The 23834-nt window shown below is 40.1% G+C and overlaps 1 protein-coding gene across 2 annotated transcripts; it reads left to right on the forward strand.

Moving 5' to 3' along the window:
* Positions 1 to 2556: 2556 nt before the first annotated feature.
* Positions 2557 to 22004, forward strand: LOC110533825 (GRB2-associated-binding protein 3). 2 transcript variants are annotated; one of them, XM_021618359.2, is made up of 10 exons: positions 2557 to 2916; positions 6742 to 7051; positions 17461 to 17662; positions 17770 to 18338; positions 18547 to 18599; positions 18837 to 19086; positions 19451 to 19541; positions 19674 to 19755; positions 20136 to 20255; positions 21529 to 22004. In XM_021618359.2, exons 1-10 carry the CDS (start codon positions 2845 to 2847, stop codon positions 21643 to 21645), a joined length of 1866 nt encoding a protein of 621 aa, XP_021474034.1. In that variant the 5' UTR covers positions 2557 to 2844; the 3' UTR covers positions 21646 to 22004. The 2 variants fall into 2 exon arrangements, with proteins under 2 accessions (XP_021474034.1, XP_021474033.1); XM_021618358.2 differs by having other exon boundaries at positions 2563 to 2916; positions 18544 to 18599.
* The last annotated feature ends 1830 nt before the right edge of the window (positions 22005 to 23834 follow it).

Here is a 23834-nt window from a genome sequence, read left to right on the forward strand (position 1 = left end):
TAACATGAAGTGTCGTTTTGTTAGATAAAATCCTTTTACATATCCTAAAGGTCCATATAGTATGAACAATCGATTTTGTATTTCCACTCATTCAATTTGCAAAGAAAGGAATCTGTGAAAATCTCACCCTGAACGTTGTTTCAACAAGTCAAATCACATTTGTATGTATTCCTCAGAGATACTAGAAGGTAACAAGACTTCACTATATCATTAGGGGTGTAGTATATCCTATAGGACACCATATTTGGTCAGAGAGTGACGCCTTCATGGCACGCCGATGACACGCCGATGACATGGGCAGTCATCACTTGAACGAATGTATCTTTGTCAAATAAGCACCAATCAGGGTCAAACAAAGCTAACTAGATAGTCAATGAGCTGGGCTTTACGGGAGTATCCGGAAACCATATATATGTCACAAAATGTATCTACTAACCTTGTACGATAGTATGCCTTTTCATTTTGGACAGAAATTATTAGAATATTCAGAGTTATGAAGTTATGAAAACTGGTTGTTTTGCAAATGTTGAACTTATAATATGGCTACTAATACTTGGAAAGCTAAATCAAAGTCCAAGTATACAGATTTTACGATATTCTTGCAGAAAAATGTCATATGAATGCGAATGTCTCCTTCACGATTTGCCCAAATGTACCTGGGGACTTCACACTAAAAGTCTTGTAGTTCACTCATTCCTCAAGTTATCTGTCTGAAACTTTGCACATACACCACTGCCACTATCGGAATTACAATCAGAGTGATGGCTAGAACTGGTACCGTTCTCTTGCATTTCAAAGATGGTGATAGTTGGTATTTTTTTCAAAGATGGTACATTCTACCAGATCTATTGTGTTATATTCTCCTACATTCAGGTGGTACCAAGAATGTGCATATCCTTGCTTCACGGCCTGAGGTACAGGCAGTTAGATTTGGGTATGCCATTTAGGCGAAAATTGAAAAAAGGGGGCCATCCCTAAGTCACCATTGGCCTCATGGTGAAATCCCTGAGCGGTTTTCTTCCTTTCTGGCAATTGAGTTAGGAAGGACGCTTGTATCTTTGTAGTGACGGGATGTTTTGATTTACCATCCAACATGTAATTAATGACTTCACCATGCTCAAATGAATTTTGAATGTTTGCTTTTTTTACCAATAGGTAAAAATATCTACCAATAGGTTCCCTTCTTTGCGAGGCATTGGAAAACCTACCTAGTCTTTGTGGTTGAATCTGTGTGGGGTACAGAGATTAGGTAGTTATTCAAAAACCATGTTAAACACTTTTATTGCACACAGTAATAAGTCCATGCAACTTATTATGTGATTTGTTAAGCACATTTTTACTCCTGAACTTATTTATGCTTGCCATAACAAAGGGGTTGAATACTTATTAACTTAAGACATTTCATCTTTTCATTTTGAATTCATTTGTACAATTTATAAAAAATATAATTCCACCCTGACATTATGGGGTATTGTGTGTAAGACAGTGACAAACAATCTCAATTGAATCCATTTTAAATTCAGGCTGTAACACAACAAAATGTGGAAGTCAAGCGGTGTGAACACTTTCTGAAGGCACTGTATATATTTTTTAAAATCATGCTGAGCCCTAAATCATTTGGCCTTAGACCAACAGCGCAGTTTTAGTTGTTGTTGTTGTTTTGTTTTATATTTTATCAGGCAGAGGCATTCTTACCCAAAGCATGATGTCTCCTTCACTAAAACATCCTACATCATTAACCCTAGTTATTTAATTTCCCCTACAAGCAGCCTATTGTAATCAGTTCTATGTTTCAAATTCGAAAGGTTTTTGTAGAATTTACATGAAAAATGCAATACCAAGGTTCATTATAATATTTTTTCTCTGTTAGTGCATTTAACATGCACAAACAAAATAACAAATACATTGTATTTTGTTATTTATTTCAAATCAAATCAAAGTTTATTTGTCACATGCGCCGAATACAACAGGTAGACCTTACAGTGAAATGCTTACTTACAGGCTCTAACCAATAGTGCAAAAAAATGTATTAGGTGAACAATAGGTAGGTAAAGAAATGAAACAACAGTAAAAAGACAGGCTATATGCAGTAGCGAAGCTATAAAAGTAGCGAGGCTACATACAGACACCGGTTAGCCAGGCTGATTGAGGTAGTATGTACATGTTGATATGGTTGTTGTTCTAGGACTGAGGTTGTTATTTTGGTACACACCGGTATTCTGACACTAAGATATTGAACATTGCAAGGGCTGATGTGACAGATGGCTCATGAAACTCCCTCCACAGCACTTTTCAGCCAGACACAGTTCAACTACAGCTCATCCACGAGTGCTGCTCAGTTTAGAAAAAAAATTTCTCATGTGCTGGTCTTTTCTCTGTAAACACAGACAGACAGACAGACAGACAGACAGACAGACAGACACCACACACACACACACACACACACACCCACACACACACACACACGCACATGTTCCTCTCTCTCTCTCTCTCTCTCTCTCTCTCTCTCTCTCTCTCACACACACACTTACTCACTCTCTCTGTCAGACCCACACAATCTGCAGACCCACACACATCTACAGACAAGCATACACACATCTCCCCCTCTCTCTCTTCCCCTCCTTTTTCTCCCTCCCTCCCTCCCTCCCTCCCTCTCTCTCTCTCCATCTCCCCTTGTCTGTCAGTGTGATCAATGGCTTGACTTCCTCCTTTTGGTACGGCTGTAGGCTGTATACAAGAACACAGGAATCGCCTGGTGCTGCTCACAGTTTCACAGCAGCAGCAGCCATCAGTGCTAAAGACAATTATATCCAGAAAACACGCCGGATTCCCTCTGCAGTCAAGATGAGTGCAGGGGATGTGGTCTGCACTGGCTGGCTCATCAAATCTCCCCCTGAGAAGAAACTAAAGAGATACGTGAGTAGGGGAACAGACTGGGCGGGTTGCTGGCTTCTGTGCTATTGTGATGCATTATAGCCAAGCAGTATAGTAGTACCAGTTCATGCTGCAGACAGAACAATGTGTGTGTGTGTGTGTGTGTGTGTGTGTGTGTGTGTGTGTGTGTGTGTGTGTGTGTGTGTGTGTGTGTGTGTGTGTGTGTGTGTGTGTGTGTGTGTGTGTGTGTGTGTGTGTGTGTGTGTGTGTGTGTGTGTTTCTCAGTTATCAACACAGCTGCACTGCTATGCCGTTAGTTCACAAGATACTGTTGGTTTCTTTTCTGAAATGAAGCTTGCAGAGGCATGTAGAATAATGACCATTGTATGCCTTTTTGTAAACAGTGTTTTCATGCAACCTCACCAGTGTCTTCCTCCTCATTATAGTAGTGGCCATTACATACTGTAGGACATGCTGTTATAACTGCTGGTCATGCTGATGTGATTCATTAATGCACTGTGAAAATAGCATTTTAATCTCCTTCAGTAAATGCACGTATTTTAAACATATCAAACTGCTTATAAACCATAATGTTTACCATTTTTAACTTTGTTTAGAATTTAATATTTTTTGCAGATGGGTTTACCTCTTATTAATAATTCAAGTGTATTATACTCTAATGTTAACATGTCTGGATTAGCATGTTTGACCAAAAGTGAACTGGGACAAGTGCCTGGCAATCTGCAATGTTTCTGTAGGGGTCATGTGAGAATGTTGTTGTGTAGGGAGGAAAGGGGGAGGACACCCATTCTGGGATATGTGTTGAGACTGTTGGCCTCTCATTCTGTGAAATTTGGGTGTGTATTGCAAAACATGGGAAGTACTGTCGCTGCCAAGCAGTACAGAATGACCCGACAGGCAGAAATTACCAGGCTTTATGATGGCTTTTTGCACTCTGTTTGCACTACAGAGTAGAGAAGAGGATGGCTTTTCTGAAAACTAGCACAGATTAAGGGGGTAATTCACTGGAAGGAGAGTCACTTCAGAAATACTATTTGGTGGAAAATAGTTCAAGGGCTTTGTGGAGGACACAGACAAACCGGAAGAACAATGTTTCCGTTTGCAAGGACCAGACTAACCATACACAAGAGAAAAGTGTGTGGGCATACATTGGACTCATCACTCCCTACACAAAGCAAGTGAAGGCCCAGAGCAGCTAGCTCTTAGAAACACTAATGATGAGACTCAGAGAGTGAAAGTCACAGACAGTTTCAATTCTCCAACACACAGAGGTCACAGCTAGCATTGTCAGTGGCCCATAAGTTAACATACATAAGTACATAAGTTAACCACATTTAAATAAAAAGACAATGCCTGAGTAAGGGTAAACAAAACAAATGAAAGGATCTTGTAACGGGATTCGTCCTCCTCTAACGAGGAGTATGAGAGATCGGACCAATATGCAGTGTGGTAAGTGTTCGTCATGTTTTAATGAACAAAATCACTGAACACGAAAAATACAAAATAACAAATTGAAAGACAGAAAGGAAAACCGAAACAGTTCCGTGTGGAACACACAGACACAGAAAACAATCACCCACCAAACACTGGTGGGAAAAGGCTACCTAAGTATGATTCTCAATCAGAGAACTAACGACACCTGCCTCTGATTGAGAACCATACCAGGCCAAATGCAAAATACAACATAGAAAAACAAACATAGACTGCCCACCCCAACTCACGCCACGACCATACTAAAACAAAGACAAAACAAAGGAACTAAGGTCAGAACGTGACAGATCTGTAGAGGTAAAATAGTTCAAAGTTTTAATTTTATAAAAAAAAATCATTAGGAAACATGTTCCATACAAAAATGGTATGGTTTAAAAACATCCCTCTCAATAGAACAGGCCTAGTTTATCTTCTAGCAGAGTTGAGTTCGCACTCAATAAGGCCATTATCACCACAACAAGGAAGTGTTTTTATGCATGATTCTGTAGAGGGTTCTAGAGTGTGAGGATATTTCCCGTTAGGGGATGTTTGTATTGTTTTTATTAGTGATCCCCATTAGCTGCAGCCAAGGCAGCAGCTACTCTTCCTGGGGTCCAAACACATTACACTCACATCACAAATAAAACCAGAGATAAAACGGTACATCATATAACATTATTACACCACCACATATCTAGAATACAAAATGTATAACACCACCATACAACAATATTGCAATGTACGTGTGTGTAGAGTGCGTGTGCTAGTGTGTGCATGCATATGTGTGTGTTAATTATTCTCACATCATGCATTTTAAATATGCTTTGACATACTGAACATGTAGCACTGATGATGAACATGAGCTGCACCTACTCTCTGTATCTCTGTCCTCTTTCCTAGCACTGTGTGATGCAAATGAGGATTTACAACTTGTTCACTGTTTATGATTGATTTGAATATGAGTGTGGGCACAACAAGACAGAGTTTTGGTTTCAAACAAACGTTCTGAGCATGTTCATAGCTCTCTTGAAAGATCATCACAAAGATAAACAATATATTCCTGAATTTGGTAGCTGGTGGGTTATAGCACACATTTCCGTTGTCAACTGAGATAAGAATAATAGTGTAACACAGACAACTACAAAAAGTGTTGTTGCCAATATGCTAATACCACTGCCTCTTCAAAACAAATCACATTTCTTCTTCATGATAGGATGTTTCATTAAATGTACTCTCAAAGCTCAAAAACACCTGTGATTTCATTTCAGACCATCCAGTGTTCCATGACAACAGATGTTTGACAGGTAGAATAATGCATGAATCACCTGAATACTGAATGTATTAGTCAACGGTGTAAAAATATACAACTGCTGCTACAAAGGTGGCATTGGAAATGACTTTAAATAGTACATGGGTGAAGATTGAAGAACAGACGCAGTAGGCCTATGGAAGTCAGTCATGAATATTTGACAGTTAGTATATAGATGGACATATGACTCATAGCCCATGTGAGTGACCACGAGGTCAAGACCAACATTTTGAAGTACTTCAGTTAGGCCTACTTATTCCAGTATCAAATTGAAGAGAGCCAGCTAAGCATCACGTTCTCATAGCATTACTGAAAACAAAAACCCCTCCTATACTAATCGGTATCCATTCTGGCATGAAAAACTTCAGCAGAAAAAGAGGTTGCCTTTTTAATCTCCCCCAATACGGTAGTGACCCACACTGCAGTACAATTAGCTTTTTGTTCGTGTCAGACATTCTCTTCTACATAGAATTAACTTCCTCTTCTCAGCACTTCTGGGAAACGTTGTTGTCAGTTCCTCACAACAACCGTACCAAAAGCAAGAAAAGGGGTGTTGTCTATAGCTGTGGTAAATTAAGGTTGTGTTGCTAAATGAACGTGGTCAGAAGAGCGGTGGTACATTTTCCATGACTAAAAATGTATGTTTCCCGATGCAATGCGTGTGACATAAACTGATTGACACAGGTCACAATGCTGGAAACTACATGAGGATAAAGACAGTGCTTTGTACAAAGAATCTTTAGTCACAGTCAGGGGACATAAAAATAGTTCACATTTTTCAGTATTGAGCTACCATGTTAAAATGTTTCACTGATGGTTATGTTGATAAACTATGAAATAAACATTGATAGAGAACAGCAACATTCTATGGCTGAGGCCATGGTTGAACCTAAAGTCACATAAAAATACACCAACCATGATTACCAACCAAATATTTCTAAGGTTACTAACCAACTAAGGCAACAAGTCTACATATGTGTGCAGAATAATTGTATTATATTGATTTGTCTATACATACAAGATGCAACAGTACAGTATGTTAATCTGTGTAAATCCCTGTCCCCTAGGCATGGAGGAGACGTTGGTTTGTTCTTCAAAGAGGACGTATGAGTGGGAACCCAGATGTGTTGGAGTACTACCGAAACAAGACCTCAAAGAAGCCCATCCGCACCATCGACCTGAGAGAGTGTGAGGTTCAGATGCAGACGGAGCAACGCCTGGTCAAGAGGGAGTTCCAGAACCAGCACCTCTTTGTTGTCAAGACGTCGTCTCGCATGTTCTACCTGGTGGCCAAGACTGAGGAGGAGATGAACAGTTGGGTCAGTCAGATCAGGGAGATCTGTCACTTTGGACCTCTGAGTATGGATGATGGGACAGGTAAGGAACTCGTACAGAGACACAGATAATTACAGTTACAGTTTAGGTGCCTTGGGTGTAAGAAATGCACTTTACAAATTAAATGAATTATTAGTATTAGTTACAAAATCACATTTATGTGTTCAATTTCAACAAAGAATATAGAGAAACATAGTTTGGTATTCAACTATTGTTGGAGGCTTTCATCCTATGACAGAGTAGTCATGTAGTGTAAGGGTTTTCCTCCTCCTCTTCGTCTGAAGAGGAGAGGCGAGAAGGATCAGAGGACCAATGCGCAGCGTGGTAAGTGTCCATGGTTTTTTAATAAGAGAAACTCAAACATGAACACACTACAAAACAATAAACGTGGCAAACTCCCCCCAGTCCTATCTGGTACAGAGACAGGAAACAACCACCCACAAATCCCAACACAAAACCTAAATATGGTTCCCAATCAGAGACAATGACCAACACCTGCCTCTGATTGAGAACCATATCAGGCCAAACATAGAAATAGACCAACTAGATACACAACATAGAATGCCCACCCAGCTCATGTCCTGACCAACACTAAAACAAGGAAAACACACAAGTACCATGGTCAGAACGTGACATGTAGGCATGTTTAAGGAAGGATATATAAATTCAAGACTGAGATAACATACCATTTAGGTGGTAATCTGATGATGACTGGTAAATCAATGAATGGACAATATTAATTTGTCATGTGCAGTTTTGCATTGCATTTAAAGGAGATGTTTCAATCATTACTGCTGCAGGACAAGTGGATTACTGCCGATAAAGTTTTGGGCCGATAAAGTTATTGGGCTCAAGAAATGTACTTTTGTCACTTATGCAATGACATTGAAATACATACGATTTATTGATGGTAAACAATTTTATGAATAGTATGAGCAGAATATATTTTATTTAACCTTTATTTAACCAGGAAAGGCTCTGGAGGTTATAACCGGTTTTGCAAAGGGACCCTGATGTACAGTGCATTCGGAAAGCATTCAGATTAAATTGTTTTTTACCCTCATAAATCTGAAGGCAATACCCCACAATGACAAAGAAAAACTAATTTTATACATTTTTGCAAATGTATTAAAAATGAAAACGGAAATATTACGTTTACATAAGTATTCAGGCCCTTTACTCAGTACTTTGTTGAAGCACCTTTGGAATTGATTAAAGCCTTAGGTCTTTTGGGGTATGATGCTACAAGCTTGGCACATCTGTATTTGGGGAGTTTCTCCCATTCTTCTTTGCAGATCCTTTCAAGCTTTGTCAGGTTGGATGTGGAGCATCGGCTGCACAGCTATTTTCAGGTCTCTCCAGAGATGCTCGTTCAGGGTTAAAGTCTGGGCTCTGGCTGGGCCACTCAAGGAAATTCAGAGACTTGTCCCAAAGCCACTCCTAGGTTGTCTTGGCTATGTGTTTAGAGTCGTTGTCCTGTTGGTAGGTGAGGTCCTGAGTGCTCTGGAGCAGGTTTTCATCAAGGATCTCTCTGTACTTTGCTTCGTTCATCTGTCCGTCGATCCTGAGTAGTCTCCGAGTCCCCGCTGCTGAAAAACATCCTCACAGCATGATGCTGCCACGACCATGCTTCACCATAGGGATGGTGCCAGGTTTCCTCCAGATGTGACGCTTGGCATTCAAGCCAAAGAGTTGAATCTTGGTTTCATCAGACCAGAGAATTTTGTTTCTCAACGTCTGAGGGTCCTTAAGGTGCCTTTTTGCAAAATCCAAGCAGGCTGTCATGTGCCTTTTACTGAGGAGTGGTTTCCGTCAGCCCACTCTACCATAAAGGTCTGAATGGTGGAGTGCTGCAGAGATGGTTGTCATTCTGGAAGGTTCTCCCATCTCCACAGAGGAACTCCGTAGCTCTGTCAGGTCACCTCCATGACCAAGGCACTTCTCCCTCGATTGCTCAGTTTGGCAGGTTTGGTGGTTCCAAACTTCTTCCATTGGAGGCCACTGTGTTCTTGGGGACCTTCAATGATGCAGAGATTTTTTGTTACCCTTTTCCAGATCTCTGCCTTGACACAATTCTGTCACGGAGCTCTATGGACAATTCCTTCGACCTCATGGCTTGGTTTTTGCTCTGCATGCACGGTCATCTGTGAGACCTTTTATAGACAGGTGTGTCCCATTCCAAATCATGTCCAATCAATAGAATTTACATCAGGTGGACTCCAATCAAGTTGTAGAAACATCTCATGGATCAGTGGCGATTTTAGCATGTACATCTTGGTGGGGCAAACTTCCCACATTGCCAGCAAAGCCACTACACAGCACGACACCACACTTAACAATAAATTAATTGCACTATAACGGTGACAAATGGTGCCAACAAACTGTTAGGGCCTACATAAAGATGTCCCAATCTTTTCAGCACCATGTAGTGAATCCTTATCACTGCTACACCTGGCTATCATCGGAGCCTTTTCTGGCAGCGAAACAGTTCATTCAGATTAATTTACAGTCTTTAAAAAAACATAGCTGATATGACTGATTTGCTAAAACAAATGTGGTTCCTACCGACAACTGAGAAGAACAAACTATGGCATAAGGGGATGAGGAGCGGATAAAAGTGAATCCGTAATTTGGATCAAGACATTAATGAGCGAGCTAGGACGAACGTAGTCAATATAAAAAAATGTTCAGCACTTTTGAAATGTACAGCGACAGAATTCAGAACGTAGGATAAATAAAGTGGGCATATAAGCAGACAATGAAAGCTCTTACAATATTCAATGATTACATTTCTCTAAAACAGGCTATAGGCTACATGTGTACCACCAAATCAGAATAGTAGGCTAATTTATGAGGGGGAAAGGGACTAAATCCTCCCCTAACCCGGACGTTGCTGGACCAATTGTGTGCCGCCTCATGGGTCTCCCGGTCACAGTCGGCTGTGACACAGCCTGGGATCGAACCTGGGGCTGCAGTGTTGCTTTAGCACTCATTGTTTAATTTGTGATTTCCAATTTGTTGTGTAATGTTTATGTCCAATGGCCGATGAGCACTGAAACGTTTTATCTATATTTTTGAAAAGGATTGATTGAAAAGGATTTTGCCAGTAGATTGCCGACTTGATGCATGATGATCACTCCTTTTTGAAAGTATGATGTTGACATGATCAGTCTAATCAAAGCTGCGGTAGATACAGTATATCTGTGGCCAATGACTTTGAGCCTTCTTGGATGGGCACTTCTAATTTAAGTCTATGGCTGCACCCAAGGGGCTTGAATGTTCGAGCTCTAACTGTACATTTTGCAGTGACGTAGTGTCTCAAGAGATGTTTGTCCGTGGCTTTATTAACTAAATTATTATTCTTTTTTACATAATTTGCAGACTGACATTTGACACATTTTTAATGCCAAAATAACATGCAAAACAGGCCCACAAAAATAAATTATATATATATTTTTGTATAGCTAAACAGGTGTGTCTCAAAACAGGTGGGGTTCTGCCCTACCTGCCCTAAATGACACGTCACCACTGTCAAGGATGATCAATGGAAACAGGATGCACCTGAGCTCAATTTCGAGTCTAATAGCAAAGGGTCTGAATACTTATGTAAATAAGGTATTTCAGCTTTTATTTGTAATACATTTGCAAAACCTTTTTTTTTTATGTTTCGCTTCGTCAATATGGACTATTGTGTGTAGATTGATGAGGATATTTTTATTTAATCCATTTTAGAATAAGGCTGTAAACTAACAAAATGTGGGAAAAGTTAAGGGTCTGAATACTTTCCGAATGTGCTGTTCACGCATGGGCAGCACACACATCTTTGTCATTATGGGGTATTGTGTGTAGATTGATGAGGATTTTTTTTTAAATGTAATCAATTTTAAAATAATGTAATGTAACAAAATGTGGAAAAGGGGAAGGGGTGTGAAAAATGTCCTAATGCACTATACATGCACACTAAATGATAGAAATACAAAGATGTATGCACACACACACCACACACAAACTCGCAAGTAGGAAAGCACTCACATGCATACATGCACGCACTCACCTACCTCAATGTTGTAGCAATAATCAAATGATTTTGCAGAGAGGTTCTGAGTGTTACAGTTTTTTTCAATCACTTTGATGCATTTTTCCCTAGTGTGTGGTACATTTTTAACTAGTGTGGGGTACAACTCTTCGTACAACAATGTAAACAGATAATCAAAATGACTCATGTTTCAAAACTAATTTTCAGTTGAAGTACAGATGTAGGATCTTAATTTGATCACCCTGTTGCAGGATCTTTCCTACAATGCGGGACGTTTAAAACTTGTAGTGTATTTGAGTTTTAAAAGGCTTCTGAAGTTTGTAACTTCCACTTAGAAATTTCTGACTTGATTTTCCCTTACGAAAAATGTATCAACCCCTACAAAGATGTTCATTAATTCAAATCTACATAACAATTCACATTTTCTGTTGCTAAATAATTATATTCCTGATGTAGCAAATTGTCTCAAATTAAGATCCTACATCTGTACAACAAACAAATTCACAAAGTCACTTGTTCACTGCAACAAATAACTCTTTCAATATTCAAGTATTTTCTTTTCACAATGCAATATTCATATTACTTTTTATATGATTGTCTTGTCATTTGTTAACAGTACATTTAACTGTCACTTAATCAAACGTCTCAAAACAGATAACTACTGTACTGAACCAAAACAATACAGTGCCTATTTTACATACACTGAACAAAAATATAAACACAACTTGTAAAGTGTTGGTTCCATGTTTCATGAGCTGAAATAAAAGACCCCAAAAATGATCCATACGCACAAAAATATTATTTTTCTCAAATTTTGTGGACAAATGTGTTTACATCCCTGTTAGTGACCATTTCTCATTTGTCAAGATAATCCATCCACCTGACAGGTGTGGCATGTCAAGAAGCTAAAATGTGCAGTTTTGTCACACAACACAATGCCATAGATGTCTGAAGTTTTGAGTGGTGTCCAATTGGCATGCTGACTGCAGGAATGTCCACCAGAGCTGTTGCCAAAGAATTGAATGTTAATTTCTCTACCATAAACCGCCTCTAACATCGATTTAGAGAATTTGGCAGTACGTCCAACCAGCTCACAAACACAGACCACGTGTAACCAGGCCAGCCCAGGACCTCCATATCCAGCTTCTTCCCCTGTGAGAACGTTTGAGACTAGCCAACTAGCTGATGAAACTCTGGGTTTGCACAACCAAAGAATTTCTGCACAAACTGTCAGAAGCCGTCTCAGGGAAGCTCATCTGCGTGCTCGTCGTCCTTACCAGGGTTTTGACCTGACTTCAGTTTGCCGTCGTAACTAACTTCAGTGAGCAAATTCTCATCTTAGATGGCCAATGGCACGCTGGAGAAGTGTGCTCTTCACGGATGAATCCCGGTTTCAACTGTAACTGGCAGATGGCAGACAGCGTGTATGGCCTCGTGTGGCCGAGCTATTTGCTGATGTCAACGTTGTGAACAGAGTGCTGTGATGGAGGTGGGTTTATGGTATGAGCAGGCATAAGCTACGGACAATGAACACAATTGCATTTTATAGATGGAGATACTGTGATGAGATCCTGAGGCCCATTGTCGTGCCATTCATCCACCACCATCACCTCATGTTTTAGCATGATAATGCACTGCCCCATGTCGCAAGGATCTATACACAATTCCTGGAAGCTGAAAATGTCCCAGTGGTCTGCATACTCACCAGACATTTCACCCATTGAGCATGTTTGGGATGCTCTGGATCAACGTGTACAACAGCGTGTAACAGTTCCCGCCAATATCCAGCAACTTCGCACAGCCGTTGAAGAGCAGTAGGACAACATTCCACATGCCACTATCAACAGCCTGATTAACCTTATGCGAAGGAGATGTGTCTCGCTGCATGAGGCAAATGGTGGTCATACCAAATACTGACTGGTTTTCTGATCCACGCCCTTTCCTTTTTTTAAGGTATCTGTGACCAACAGATGTATTTCTGTATTCCCAGCCATGTGAAATTCGTAGATTAGGGCCTCATTTATTTATTTCAATTGACTGATTTCCTTATATGAACTGCAACTTAATAAAATCTTTGAAATTGTTTCATGTTGCATTTATATTTTTGTTCAGTGTATGTAGCTGAGCACTGTACAAATCTATATTTTTTCACAAATGTATACATTTACATCAATTTACATTGGAAGGTCAAAACCAAATCATATATGGATGTGGTTGTAAATACTTCAACCAGTGTGCTTCAATAGTACAAAGTGGAAAGTCACTCTATGTGCTACCATTTGGAAATAATCAACTCAAATCGAATCAAAGTGTATTGGTCACATACATAGTTTAGCAGATGTTATAGCGGGTGTGGCGAAATGCTTGTGTTACTAACTTCTAACAGTGCAGTAAAATGTTTTTTAAAAAGTACACAAGTAAATCAAAAACTAAAATCAAGAAATCAAGAAATGTCAGAACGAATTCAATTAACCTATACAAAATCGGTGACCCCTCCCAGCTACAAGAACATTTCCCAGGACATAGACATATCTGATATGGGCAGAAAGCTTAAATTATTGTTAATTAAAAACTGCACTGTCCAATTTACAGTAGCTATTACAGTGAAAGAATACCAAGCTATTGTTTGAGGCGAGTGCACAGTTATGAACTTGAAAATGTATTAATAAACCAATTAGGTACATTTGGGCAGTCTTGATACAACATTTTGAACAGAAATGCAATGGTTCATTGAATCAGTCTAAAATTCTGCACATAAACTGCTGTCATCTAGTGGCCAAAATCGAAATTGCGCCTAACCGGCAATAGTACATTGTGACCTCTCTCTTGTATTTCAAAGATGTATTTCAAAAAAACATGTTTTTTTCTTTGTATTATCTTTTACCAGATCTAATGTGTTATATTCTCCTACATTAATTTCACATTTCCACAAACTTCAAAGTGTTTCCTTTCAAATGATATCAATAATATGCATATCCTTGCTTCAGGTCCTGAGCTACAGGCATCTAGATGTAGATGTTATTTTAGGCAAACATTTTTTTTAAAGGGTTAGATCCTTAAGTTAACAACCCAAATAACACTAAATAAGTAATCCAAACACAATCTATCCGTATATACACCACAAATATGTATTAAGGATGATATGTACAGCAATAGATTTATTACAGTGAGCTATGTCAAGAATCCAGCATATAAATAGACAGTGTGTATAAACAGTATAACAAAAATACAATGTACAGTAGCAGATACAGTATATTATAATGAGTTATGTAGAGAATAAAGTATTTAAATACACAGAGTGAAAAACACTATAAAAGAAACCGGAAGTGTCCAGTCAATGCACTGCTGAAATACCTGGGTGATATAACAATATATTCCACTCATTATCTGAAATACACTGTAAACTGATGGATTTTGTTAAGCAGAGAGATATGTGATAATGTATCAGTTGAAAAGTCACATAGAAAAGGTGTATCAGGTATGAATGTAAGACCAGGATGAAGACACGTCAAATTAACAATGGTTTAATAGTCCAACAAGGGCAGGCAATCTACAGGTCAAGGCAGGCAGGGGTCAGTGAACCAGAGGTAGGGCAACGGTACCGGACGGCAGGCAGGCTCAGGGTAGGCAGACGTCAATAATCCAGAGGTGGGGCAAAGGTACAGGTCGGCTGTCGGGCTCAGAGTCAGGACATGCAAGGGTCAAAACCAGGAGGGCATGAAAAAGAGAGACTGGGAAAAGCAGGAGCTGAAAACAAAAATGCTGGACTTGACAAACAAGACAAACTGGCAACAGACAAACAGAGAACACAGGTATAAATACACAGGGGATAATGGTCGACACCTGGAGGGGTGTGGAGACAATCACAAAGACAGGTGTGACAAGGTGATATACACCAATAAAGTTTTACTAATTATATATAATAAAAACTAGTTTGAGATTAACTTCAACATTTTGAAAAGACACCACTTACATCTGAAAAATGTACCAAAGTGACATTTTTCTGTATTTTTTATTACAAACATAGTTAAGCGGTGGACAGAGCTGCAGTAAAATCGGATGTATTTTACCCAATTACGTTACTAGCTATCTTTCTCTGTGAAACTCATAGTGCCATAGACATTACAACTCTCTACAGGCATGGAGGTTCAGCCATGGTGATGCTTGAACAGTTGGAGGTGGAAGCTTGAACACTTAGAAACCATACTCTCTTGCCTTCATGTCTTTTCCACAGCTCTCTCCCTGGTTTGGAGTTAATAAGAGTTGGCAGTTGGAACATTTAGTAAAACATTGTTGTCTGTGTGGAGCAGATAGGGCAGACTACATGATATCCAGACAAAGATAAGAGATTATAGCCCAGAGGAACAGTTGCAAACCCCAGGTTTACACATAACTGGGAAAGAGAACACAATGTGAGAGACATGAAGTCAATGAAATTCTGAACTTGTTGACTATTCATTACACATAACAAGAAGAAAATACTAAATGTATGAATGTGAACGTAATTCAATCCACACACTGATAAATCCATTGTGAAAGAAACACACAAGAGATACTGACACAATTGTTTATTTTTATCTGCTGTTTCATGTGCTGAAAAAATAAGAAGTATAGGCTCTGCCTGATGTTACAGTATGAGTCTTATAAATACATAACTAACTAGAGCATTCAGTATAAATTCTTTCACAGTGTCTGTAGAAATTGACATTGTCTGTAGAAATAGAAATATACAAACCGTTTATAGATCAAACCCATGTTATCTCCCCCATACTGACACCCGTACTAGGTCTTTATAACTATAATGAACTCAGTTACTGAAAGCCAAGCAGAGATGATTACCCATGATTAAGTGAAATACTACTTAAGCAACATGTGAATGATGATAACATGGATGTTTCCCCTTATATCCTGACCATATAGATCTCACGCTCCTGTCTGCATGTCTCACTGCTCAACTAAAACTATTTTATAAGAAAACAAATAGTTATAGCTGTGTTCCACTAGTCAGCACCTTGCCTCAAACATTTTCAGTAGAAAACTCAAAAACACAGCAATACAGCGCATTAGGAAATTATTCAGACCCCTTGACAATTTCCACATTTTGTTACTTTACAGCCTTACACTAAAATTGATTAAATTGTTTCCCCCCTCATCAATCTACACACAATACCCCATAATGACAAAGCAAAAACAGGTTTTTAGACATTTTGAAATATCACATTTACATAAGTATTCAGACCCTTTACTCAGTACTTTGTTGAAGCACCTTTGGCAGCGATTACAGCCTTGAGTCTTCTTGGGCATGATGCTACAAGCTGGGCACACCTGTATTTGGGGAGTTTCTCCTATTATTCTCTGCAGATCCTCTCAATCTCTGTCAGGTTGGATGGGGATCGTTGCTGCATAGCTATTTTCAGGTCTCTCCAGAGATGTTCGATCAGGTTCAAGTCCGGGCTCCGGCTAGGCCACTCGAGGACATTCAGAGCCTTGTCCCGAAGCCACTCCTGCATTGTCTTGGCTAGGTGCTTAGGGTCGTTGTCCTGTTGGAAGGTGAACATTCACCCCAGTCTGAGCTCCGTTAATCTTTCCCTCGATCCTGACTAGTCTCCCAGTCCCTGCATTTGAAAAACATCTCCACAGCATGATGCTGCCACCACCATGCTTCACCATAGGGATGGTATCAGGTTTCCTCCAGACATGATGCTTAGCATTCAGGTGAAAGAGTTCAATCTTGGTTTCATCAGACTAGAGAATCTTGTTTCTCATGGTCTGAGAGTCTTTTGGCAAACTTTTGGCAAACTCCGAGCAGGCTATCATGTGCCTTTTACTGAGGAGTGGCTTCCGGCTGGCCGCTCTACCATAAAGGCCTGATTGGTGGAGTGCTGCAGAGATGGTTGTCTGTAGATTGATGAGGACATTTCTATTTAAGCCATTTTAGAATAAGGCTGTAAACTAACAAAATGTGGGAAAAGTTAAGGGTCTGAATACTTTCTGAATGCGCTGTAAACACAGACACAAAATATGTATTATATATGGTTTGGAGAAGTTAAGAATGGTCTTTCTTTTTTTCCATATTTTTCCTGGTCTTTTTTCTTCTCATTCTTATGTTTTATGGTGCTGGTAAGATAATGTTTATATGCATGCGGTAAAGGGGCATGGACAAGAGGAAATGCATTTGAAGCACTGCTCAAATTCATTCCACTGCCACCTGCTGGAGATCATTGACAACTACGTCTCAGGGATCACATTTGTCAAGAGACACATTAGGATTCCTGTTTGACTCTGGCCTAATGAATGTAACATCATTCTGAGCCAGCTCAGAACTAATGTAGAAACTATGGATTTCTTCTCTCTTTTCCCTCTATTTCTTATATTCTCTCTCTCTTGCTCTCTCCCCACATATCTGTTTTTTCAGAATCAGAGGAAGGTTTTTCGCACAACCCAACCTCCCAGCAGCCTTCACCTGCTCTCTCCCGAAATATGTCATTCATTTCCAACCATGACTTCATGGCCTATGGCAACAGCAGAGTTGAGATGCCCAGCCTGATGAATCCCAACCATCCAATGGACTACCTCTTCCTCTCACAGTGTGAGACAGGGAGGTTCAGCATCTTTAGGTATGTAGTCTATACTTCTCAAACCTCAAACTGGACACCATATCCACACATTGTTTTAATGATGATAAACGATAAGCACTGTGTTTTCCTTTTTCTTTCTTTTATAGATGTGACAGCTTTTCAAACTCTGAGCGATCTCTGGAACAGAATTCATCAGACGCTACTACAGAAGATGTCTTCTCTTCACCTGATCCTTCTCGGTCTCCCTTTCCCCACACTGGACCATCTCCGTCTCCCTTTCCCCACATTGGACCATCTCCGTCCCCCTTTCCCCACACTGGACCATCTCCGTCCCCCTTTCCCCACACTGGACCATCTCCGTCTCCCTTTCCCCACACTGGACCATCTTCGTCCCCCTTCCCCCACATAAGGATGCATGACCCCACTTTCAACGCCCCATGTGGCCCCACGTCATCCTCTTCCTCTCCTCGAACTCTCAACCGTACACCCGACATCTTCCAGTTTGATAAGCCATATTCTTCTGCCATATTGGAGGTAACTACTGATGGACTAACTCCCCCTCCTCTGCCCCCCAAGTCTATCTACCTCTCAGAGCACCTTAGTGATGAGGGCTCCCATGGGCCTCTGGATGTGGTTGGGCAGCAGCTCACAGGCCAACCTGCACTCATCCCCCGGAGGATCTCTCTCTCAGGCCTGCCAGACCACTTCAGAAGAGGTACAGTATATAACCAGCAGAGTCCTTCAGTCTAGGCCCTTCATACCTGGCTCCATAAACTGGTATACATTATACGGTATATGTAATATATACAGTCAGCACATGTATTGATTCTGACCAATCATGTTTCCAACCACACAGTGTCATTTTTTCTGTTATATAACATCACAACTGCCTTCATCAGCGATATTTCTGTCTAATCTAGAAGACATTGAGGGGAGTGCACTGAGGAGCAGGAACAAAAGGCTCAGTCTTAATTTGGTAAGAACACATGTACTTGCAATTGATGGGAACTGATGGGCATTTTCAATACTACAAAATGTTTTGGACATAATGTTGTTGGACAGTTCATAGCCGGTAATAATTGTTAACTGTCATTTTTTGCATTCTTGAATGTCAAACAACAATACAGGATTTACAAGTGACCTTTCTACATCATTATAAGCCATGGTCTACTACACATTTCCAAGTTGGTCTGGTCTTGTTGTCTTTTTGCAGCCACGTTTCATTGCCACTCAAAGTCCAAACTGCCATGAGGACTCGTACGTGCCCATGGCCTCTCCAACTGTCTGTGTTGGTGAAGATGTGTCGGACGGCTACATCCCTATGAGCCCCACTACAATCAGCTTCCTCAAGGCTAATAGCAAAACAGAGGCCCCTCTCGCTCCCACCCCCTTTCCCACTGCAGGTCTACCTGGGGATTTAGAACCACCTCCAATCAACAGGGATCTCAAACCACGCAGGAGAGGTAATGAGCAAAAAGGAAGGAAAAAGTCCTGTCTAGAGGGCTACATAATCTATTCAATCATCATACTCAGTAGAGGAAGCATAAAAAATGCTTTCATAAGCATGTATTTTTCTGAAAGCAAAGTGAATAAGGTTTTACATTCTATTGAACCTTGTGACTCCCACAAGACCCACTATTGGATACATGTCTTCGTCTGTGAAACTCTTCTTTCGGGACAGTATTTGCAGCATGGCTCTTTTTGAAATATTGCTATTTCAACACAAATGCCCTTTGTTTGGAGAAAAGTAGACCTGATCATTATTGTCCGATAGAGGATTTGAGGGTTGCTTGCCTCACCTCACCATGTTGTTTCTCTGGTTCGCAGCCCGGCCTCCACCACTGGACCTGAGGGGCCTGTCCACTATCAGAGAATGTCCAACCCATATGCCACTGATCAGAACCATGACAGAGCCAGGGTGAGTCAGAGATATAACTATATCCACCCTGAACTCTCAGCTCTCTTTCTGTCCAAATTCTAAAATGAAAAAAGGAGGAAAAAATGAATTAATTTGTTTGTGTGTTGATATGTTTGTTTGTGTTGTTCATAGAAATTCACTGCAAGTCCTACTGGAGAGAAGACAAGGACAACTGGGAATTACAGGAGACCAAGAAGCCAGCAGCATTCCAACAGTAAAGTTACCTTCTGCATGTATATTGACATCACAAATAGTTATACATATACACTTTCGTTTCCACAATATACAGAGAGAGAAAAAAGTACCCTAGTCACTGTATAGGTAGACTGCTTTCCTCCCCTTCCATGAATAATTCAGCAGTTGTGTCTAAACTCAGAGTTCCAAACTGCCTAAAGCAAAGGAATAAAGGTTTGAGCATCACAATTATTAATTCATGTTTGCAGTACCAAGAAAGGCTTAAAATATGACAATTGATCTTCTCCTGAAACTAGCGATACAAATGGAAAGTGTTCAGCATTGGTGGACCATATGACAACATATTCAGAGATGAATATGAAGTGAGCCTCATTGTAAGTGAGATTACTTTAATTTCAGGAGTCAAGGCCGCTGTTCTTCTCTACAAACGAGGGAGCCACCCAGCCGTGGCTTAGGAGATCAAACCTTGACTACCTTTCACTGGATTTCAATTCCGCATCCCCGTCTCCTGTGCAAAAGGTAAGCTTGATTGAATAAATAGAGGTCAAATGGTGGGAATGGGTTTGTCTCCAAAGCAAGACATGGGCTCAATTCAACCATTTAACGGCATTAGAAGTGCCTGTCTTTCACTTTGAGCTGCCACTGGCAGCTTTAAGGACTTCAAATTACAGTCATCATCCACTACAATTCCCTCTGGTCATTCTAGTGTGTGTGGGCAATTACTTTTTAATTGGAAAATTCCCTTTACTGTAATACAGCTTTGTCTCTGCATGCTTAATTGGTACGCATGATAGTAGATAGATTGGTGTCATACATTTTCATTATTGCTACTATTACCAATCTAGGGGAATAATCTGATATTTGTTGCTTTGCTCACTCTTATCGTTCAATCTCCATTTGAATGTGCCATGCGCCTGTATCTAGGCAACAGGTCCTTGGGTGACTCCTTATCTGTATTCTGTATGTGACATTTTCTTGAAGTGCCACTTTTGCTTTGACTCGTATGTTAGAAATCAAGCCAAATTATTGGTCTGTCACCATCTGAGCAGGGGTGCAAAATAAATATTTAAATAGTATTTGAAAACACATATAATGGTCAGACTTTAAAACAGTGAACAACATACAAATTGTATCTATCATTTCATTTTTTTTGGTTTTATTGTCCCATCTTCCATCTGGATTCAATAGTCCAGAGGTAAACAATACATTACATTGTGGTTTTGGCTCAAATTCAAGCAAATGTGTGATAAGAATGAAATAGCACTTGCAAGGTGTAGCTGTGTCCATTTCCACAGTAATGAATCAGTCAGCTGCATACTGTGAGACAATACTGTCAGTGACTCATTGTTTTGGTGACAAGTCATTCACTCTCAATCTGCAAAAAAACATAGCGAAAGGAATAGTAATGCTTTCCTTCAGTCTGAAGCATAGGGGACATATTACATGCAACTATGAGACTGCATTATATCCACTGAATAACTGACAAAACAGCATCAATTTAAAATAGATTTTCACTTTATGGAAAGGGGAAAAAGGTAATCTATGTACATTTACATTTTAGTCATTTAACAGATGCTCTTTTTCAGAGCAACTTACAGTGAGTGCATGCCTTTTAGTACTTTTTCATACTGGTCGCCGTGAGTATCAAACCCACAAAGTGCTATGCTCCACAAACTGAGCCGCACGGGACCCAAAATGTAAGACTGGTAGTTCCATTCTGGATACAGGTTTTGATTGAATAATGTAATTACCTTAGTTGACTGTACACCAACTCTGCTGGGATGTCTTCCAGAAGCCCCTCCTTGCTGATGAACACAGGGTGGACTATGTGCAGGTGGATGAGAAGAAGACTCAGGCGCTGCAGAACACTAAGATGGAGTGGAAGGATGTCCGGCAGTCTAAAGTGTAAATCAGATGGGAAAAAAACACGACTTTCCATTTCACAAAACAAGTGGAGCAAATGCAACATCACATACAAAATCTGTGATAAGAGATGGTAATTTACCTCAGAGAGAGCAGTTCTTCTTTCATGTACAAAATAAAAGCACTTTGAAATGCATCAGATATAAACATCTAAGAGAGAAGAAAGTAGACAGTGTTGTCAAAGACAGTTTAAATAACTGGTTTGTGGTTTTGGGGGCATCAAAATTCACTGTACAAATACAGTGCCTTACGAAAGTATTCGGCCCCCTTGAACTTTGCGACCTTTTGCCAACATTTTTGCAAAATTATTCAGCCCCCTTAAGTTAATACTTTGTAGCGCCACCTTTTGCTGCGATTACAGCTGTAAGTCGCTTGGGGTATGTCTCTATCAGTTTTGCACATCGAGAGACTGAAATTTTTTCCCATTCCTCCTTGCAAAACAGCTCGAGCTCAGTGAGGTTGGATGGAGAGCATTTGTGAACAGCAGTTTTCAGTTCTTTCCACAGGTTCTCGATTGGATTCAGGTCTGGACTTTGACTTGGCCATTCTAACACCTGGATATGTTTATTTTTGAACCATTCCATTGTAGATTTTGCTTTATGTTTTGGATCATTGTCTTGTTGGAAGACAAATCTCCGTCCCAGTCTCAGGTCTTTTGCAGACTCCATCAGGTTTTCTTCCAGAATGGTCCTGTATTTGGCTCCATCCATCTTCCCATTAATTTTAACCATCTTCCCTGTCCCTGCTGAAGAAAAGCAGGCCCAAACCATGATGCTGCCACCACCATGTTTGACAGTGGGGATGGTGTGTTCAGCTGTGTTGCTTTTACGCCAAACATAACGTTTTGCATTATTGCCAAAAAGTTCAATTTTGGTTTCATCTGACCAGAGCACCTTCTTCCACATGTTTGGTGTGTCTCCCAGGTGGCTTGTGGCAAACTTTAAACGACACTTTTTATGGATATCTTTAAGAAATGGCCACTTCTTGCCACTCTTCCATAAAGGCCAGATTTGTGCAATATACGACTGATTGTTGTCCTATGGACAGAGTCTCCCACCTCAGCTGTAGATCTCTGCAGTTCATCCAGAGTGATCATGGACCTCTTGGCTGCATCTCTGATCAGTCTTCTCCTTGTATGAGCTGAAAGTTTAGAGGGACGGCCAGGTCTTGGTAGATTTGCAGTGGTCTGATACTCCTTCCATTTCAATATTATCGCTTGCACAGTGCTCCTTGGGATGTTTAAAGCTTGGGAAATATTTTTGTATCCAAATCTGGCTTTAAACTTCTTCACAACAGTATCTCGGACCTGCCTGGTGTGTTCCTTGTTCTTCACGATGCTCTCTGCGCTTTTAACGGACCTCTGAGACTATCACAGTGCAGGTGCATTTATACGGAGACTTGATTTTATTTTTATTTTTTTTATTTTACCTTTATTTAACCAGGCAAGTCAGTTAAGAACAAATTCTTATTTTCAATGACGGCCTGGGAACAGTGGGTTAACTGCCTGTTCAGGGGCAGAACGACAGATTTGTATCTTGTCAGCTCGGGGGTTTGAACTCACAACCTTCCGGTTACTAGTCCAACGCTCTAACCACTAGGCTACCCTGCCTGATTACACACAGGTGGATTGTATTTATCATCATTAGTCATTTAGGTCAACATTGGATCATTCAGAGATCCTCACTGAACTTCTGGAGAGAGTTTGCTGCACTGAAAGTAAAGGGGCTGAATAATTTTGCACGCCCAATTTTTCAGTTTTTGATTTGTTAAAAAAGTTTGAAATATCCAATAAATGTCGTTCCACTTCATGATTGTGTCTCACTTGTTGTTGATTCTTCACAAAAAAATACAGTTTTATATCTTTATGTTTGAAGCCTGAAATGTGGCAAAAGGTCACAAAGTTTAAAGGGGCCGAATACTTTCGCAAGGCACTGTATGACATCGAAATTACACTGCGAATGTCTCTTTACCATGCACTGTGTCACAGTGCTGTTTTTGTATTAAATGTTACGCAATAAAAAGGACACTGCTCATTTCTTATTCTTTTGCTGAAACAGACTGTATGGATTCTCAATACACAGGAATTTAAGTATTCTGTTTTTAGATGAACAATGGTCTGTGTATAAGAGTATGTTAAACCAAATGAGCAGGTGTCTAAGTACAGGTGTGTATGTA

The sequence above is a fragment of the Oncorhynchus mykiss genome, chromosome 10 (genome assembly GCF_013265735.2).
Source record: "Oncorhynchus mykiss isolate Arlee chromosome 10, USDA_OmykA_1.1, whole genome shotgun sequence".
Taxonomy (NCBI): domain Eukaryota; kingdom Metazoa; phylum Chordata; class Actinopteri; order Salmoniformes; family Salmonidae; genus Oncorhynchus; species Oncorhynchus mykiss.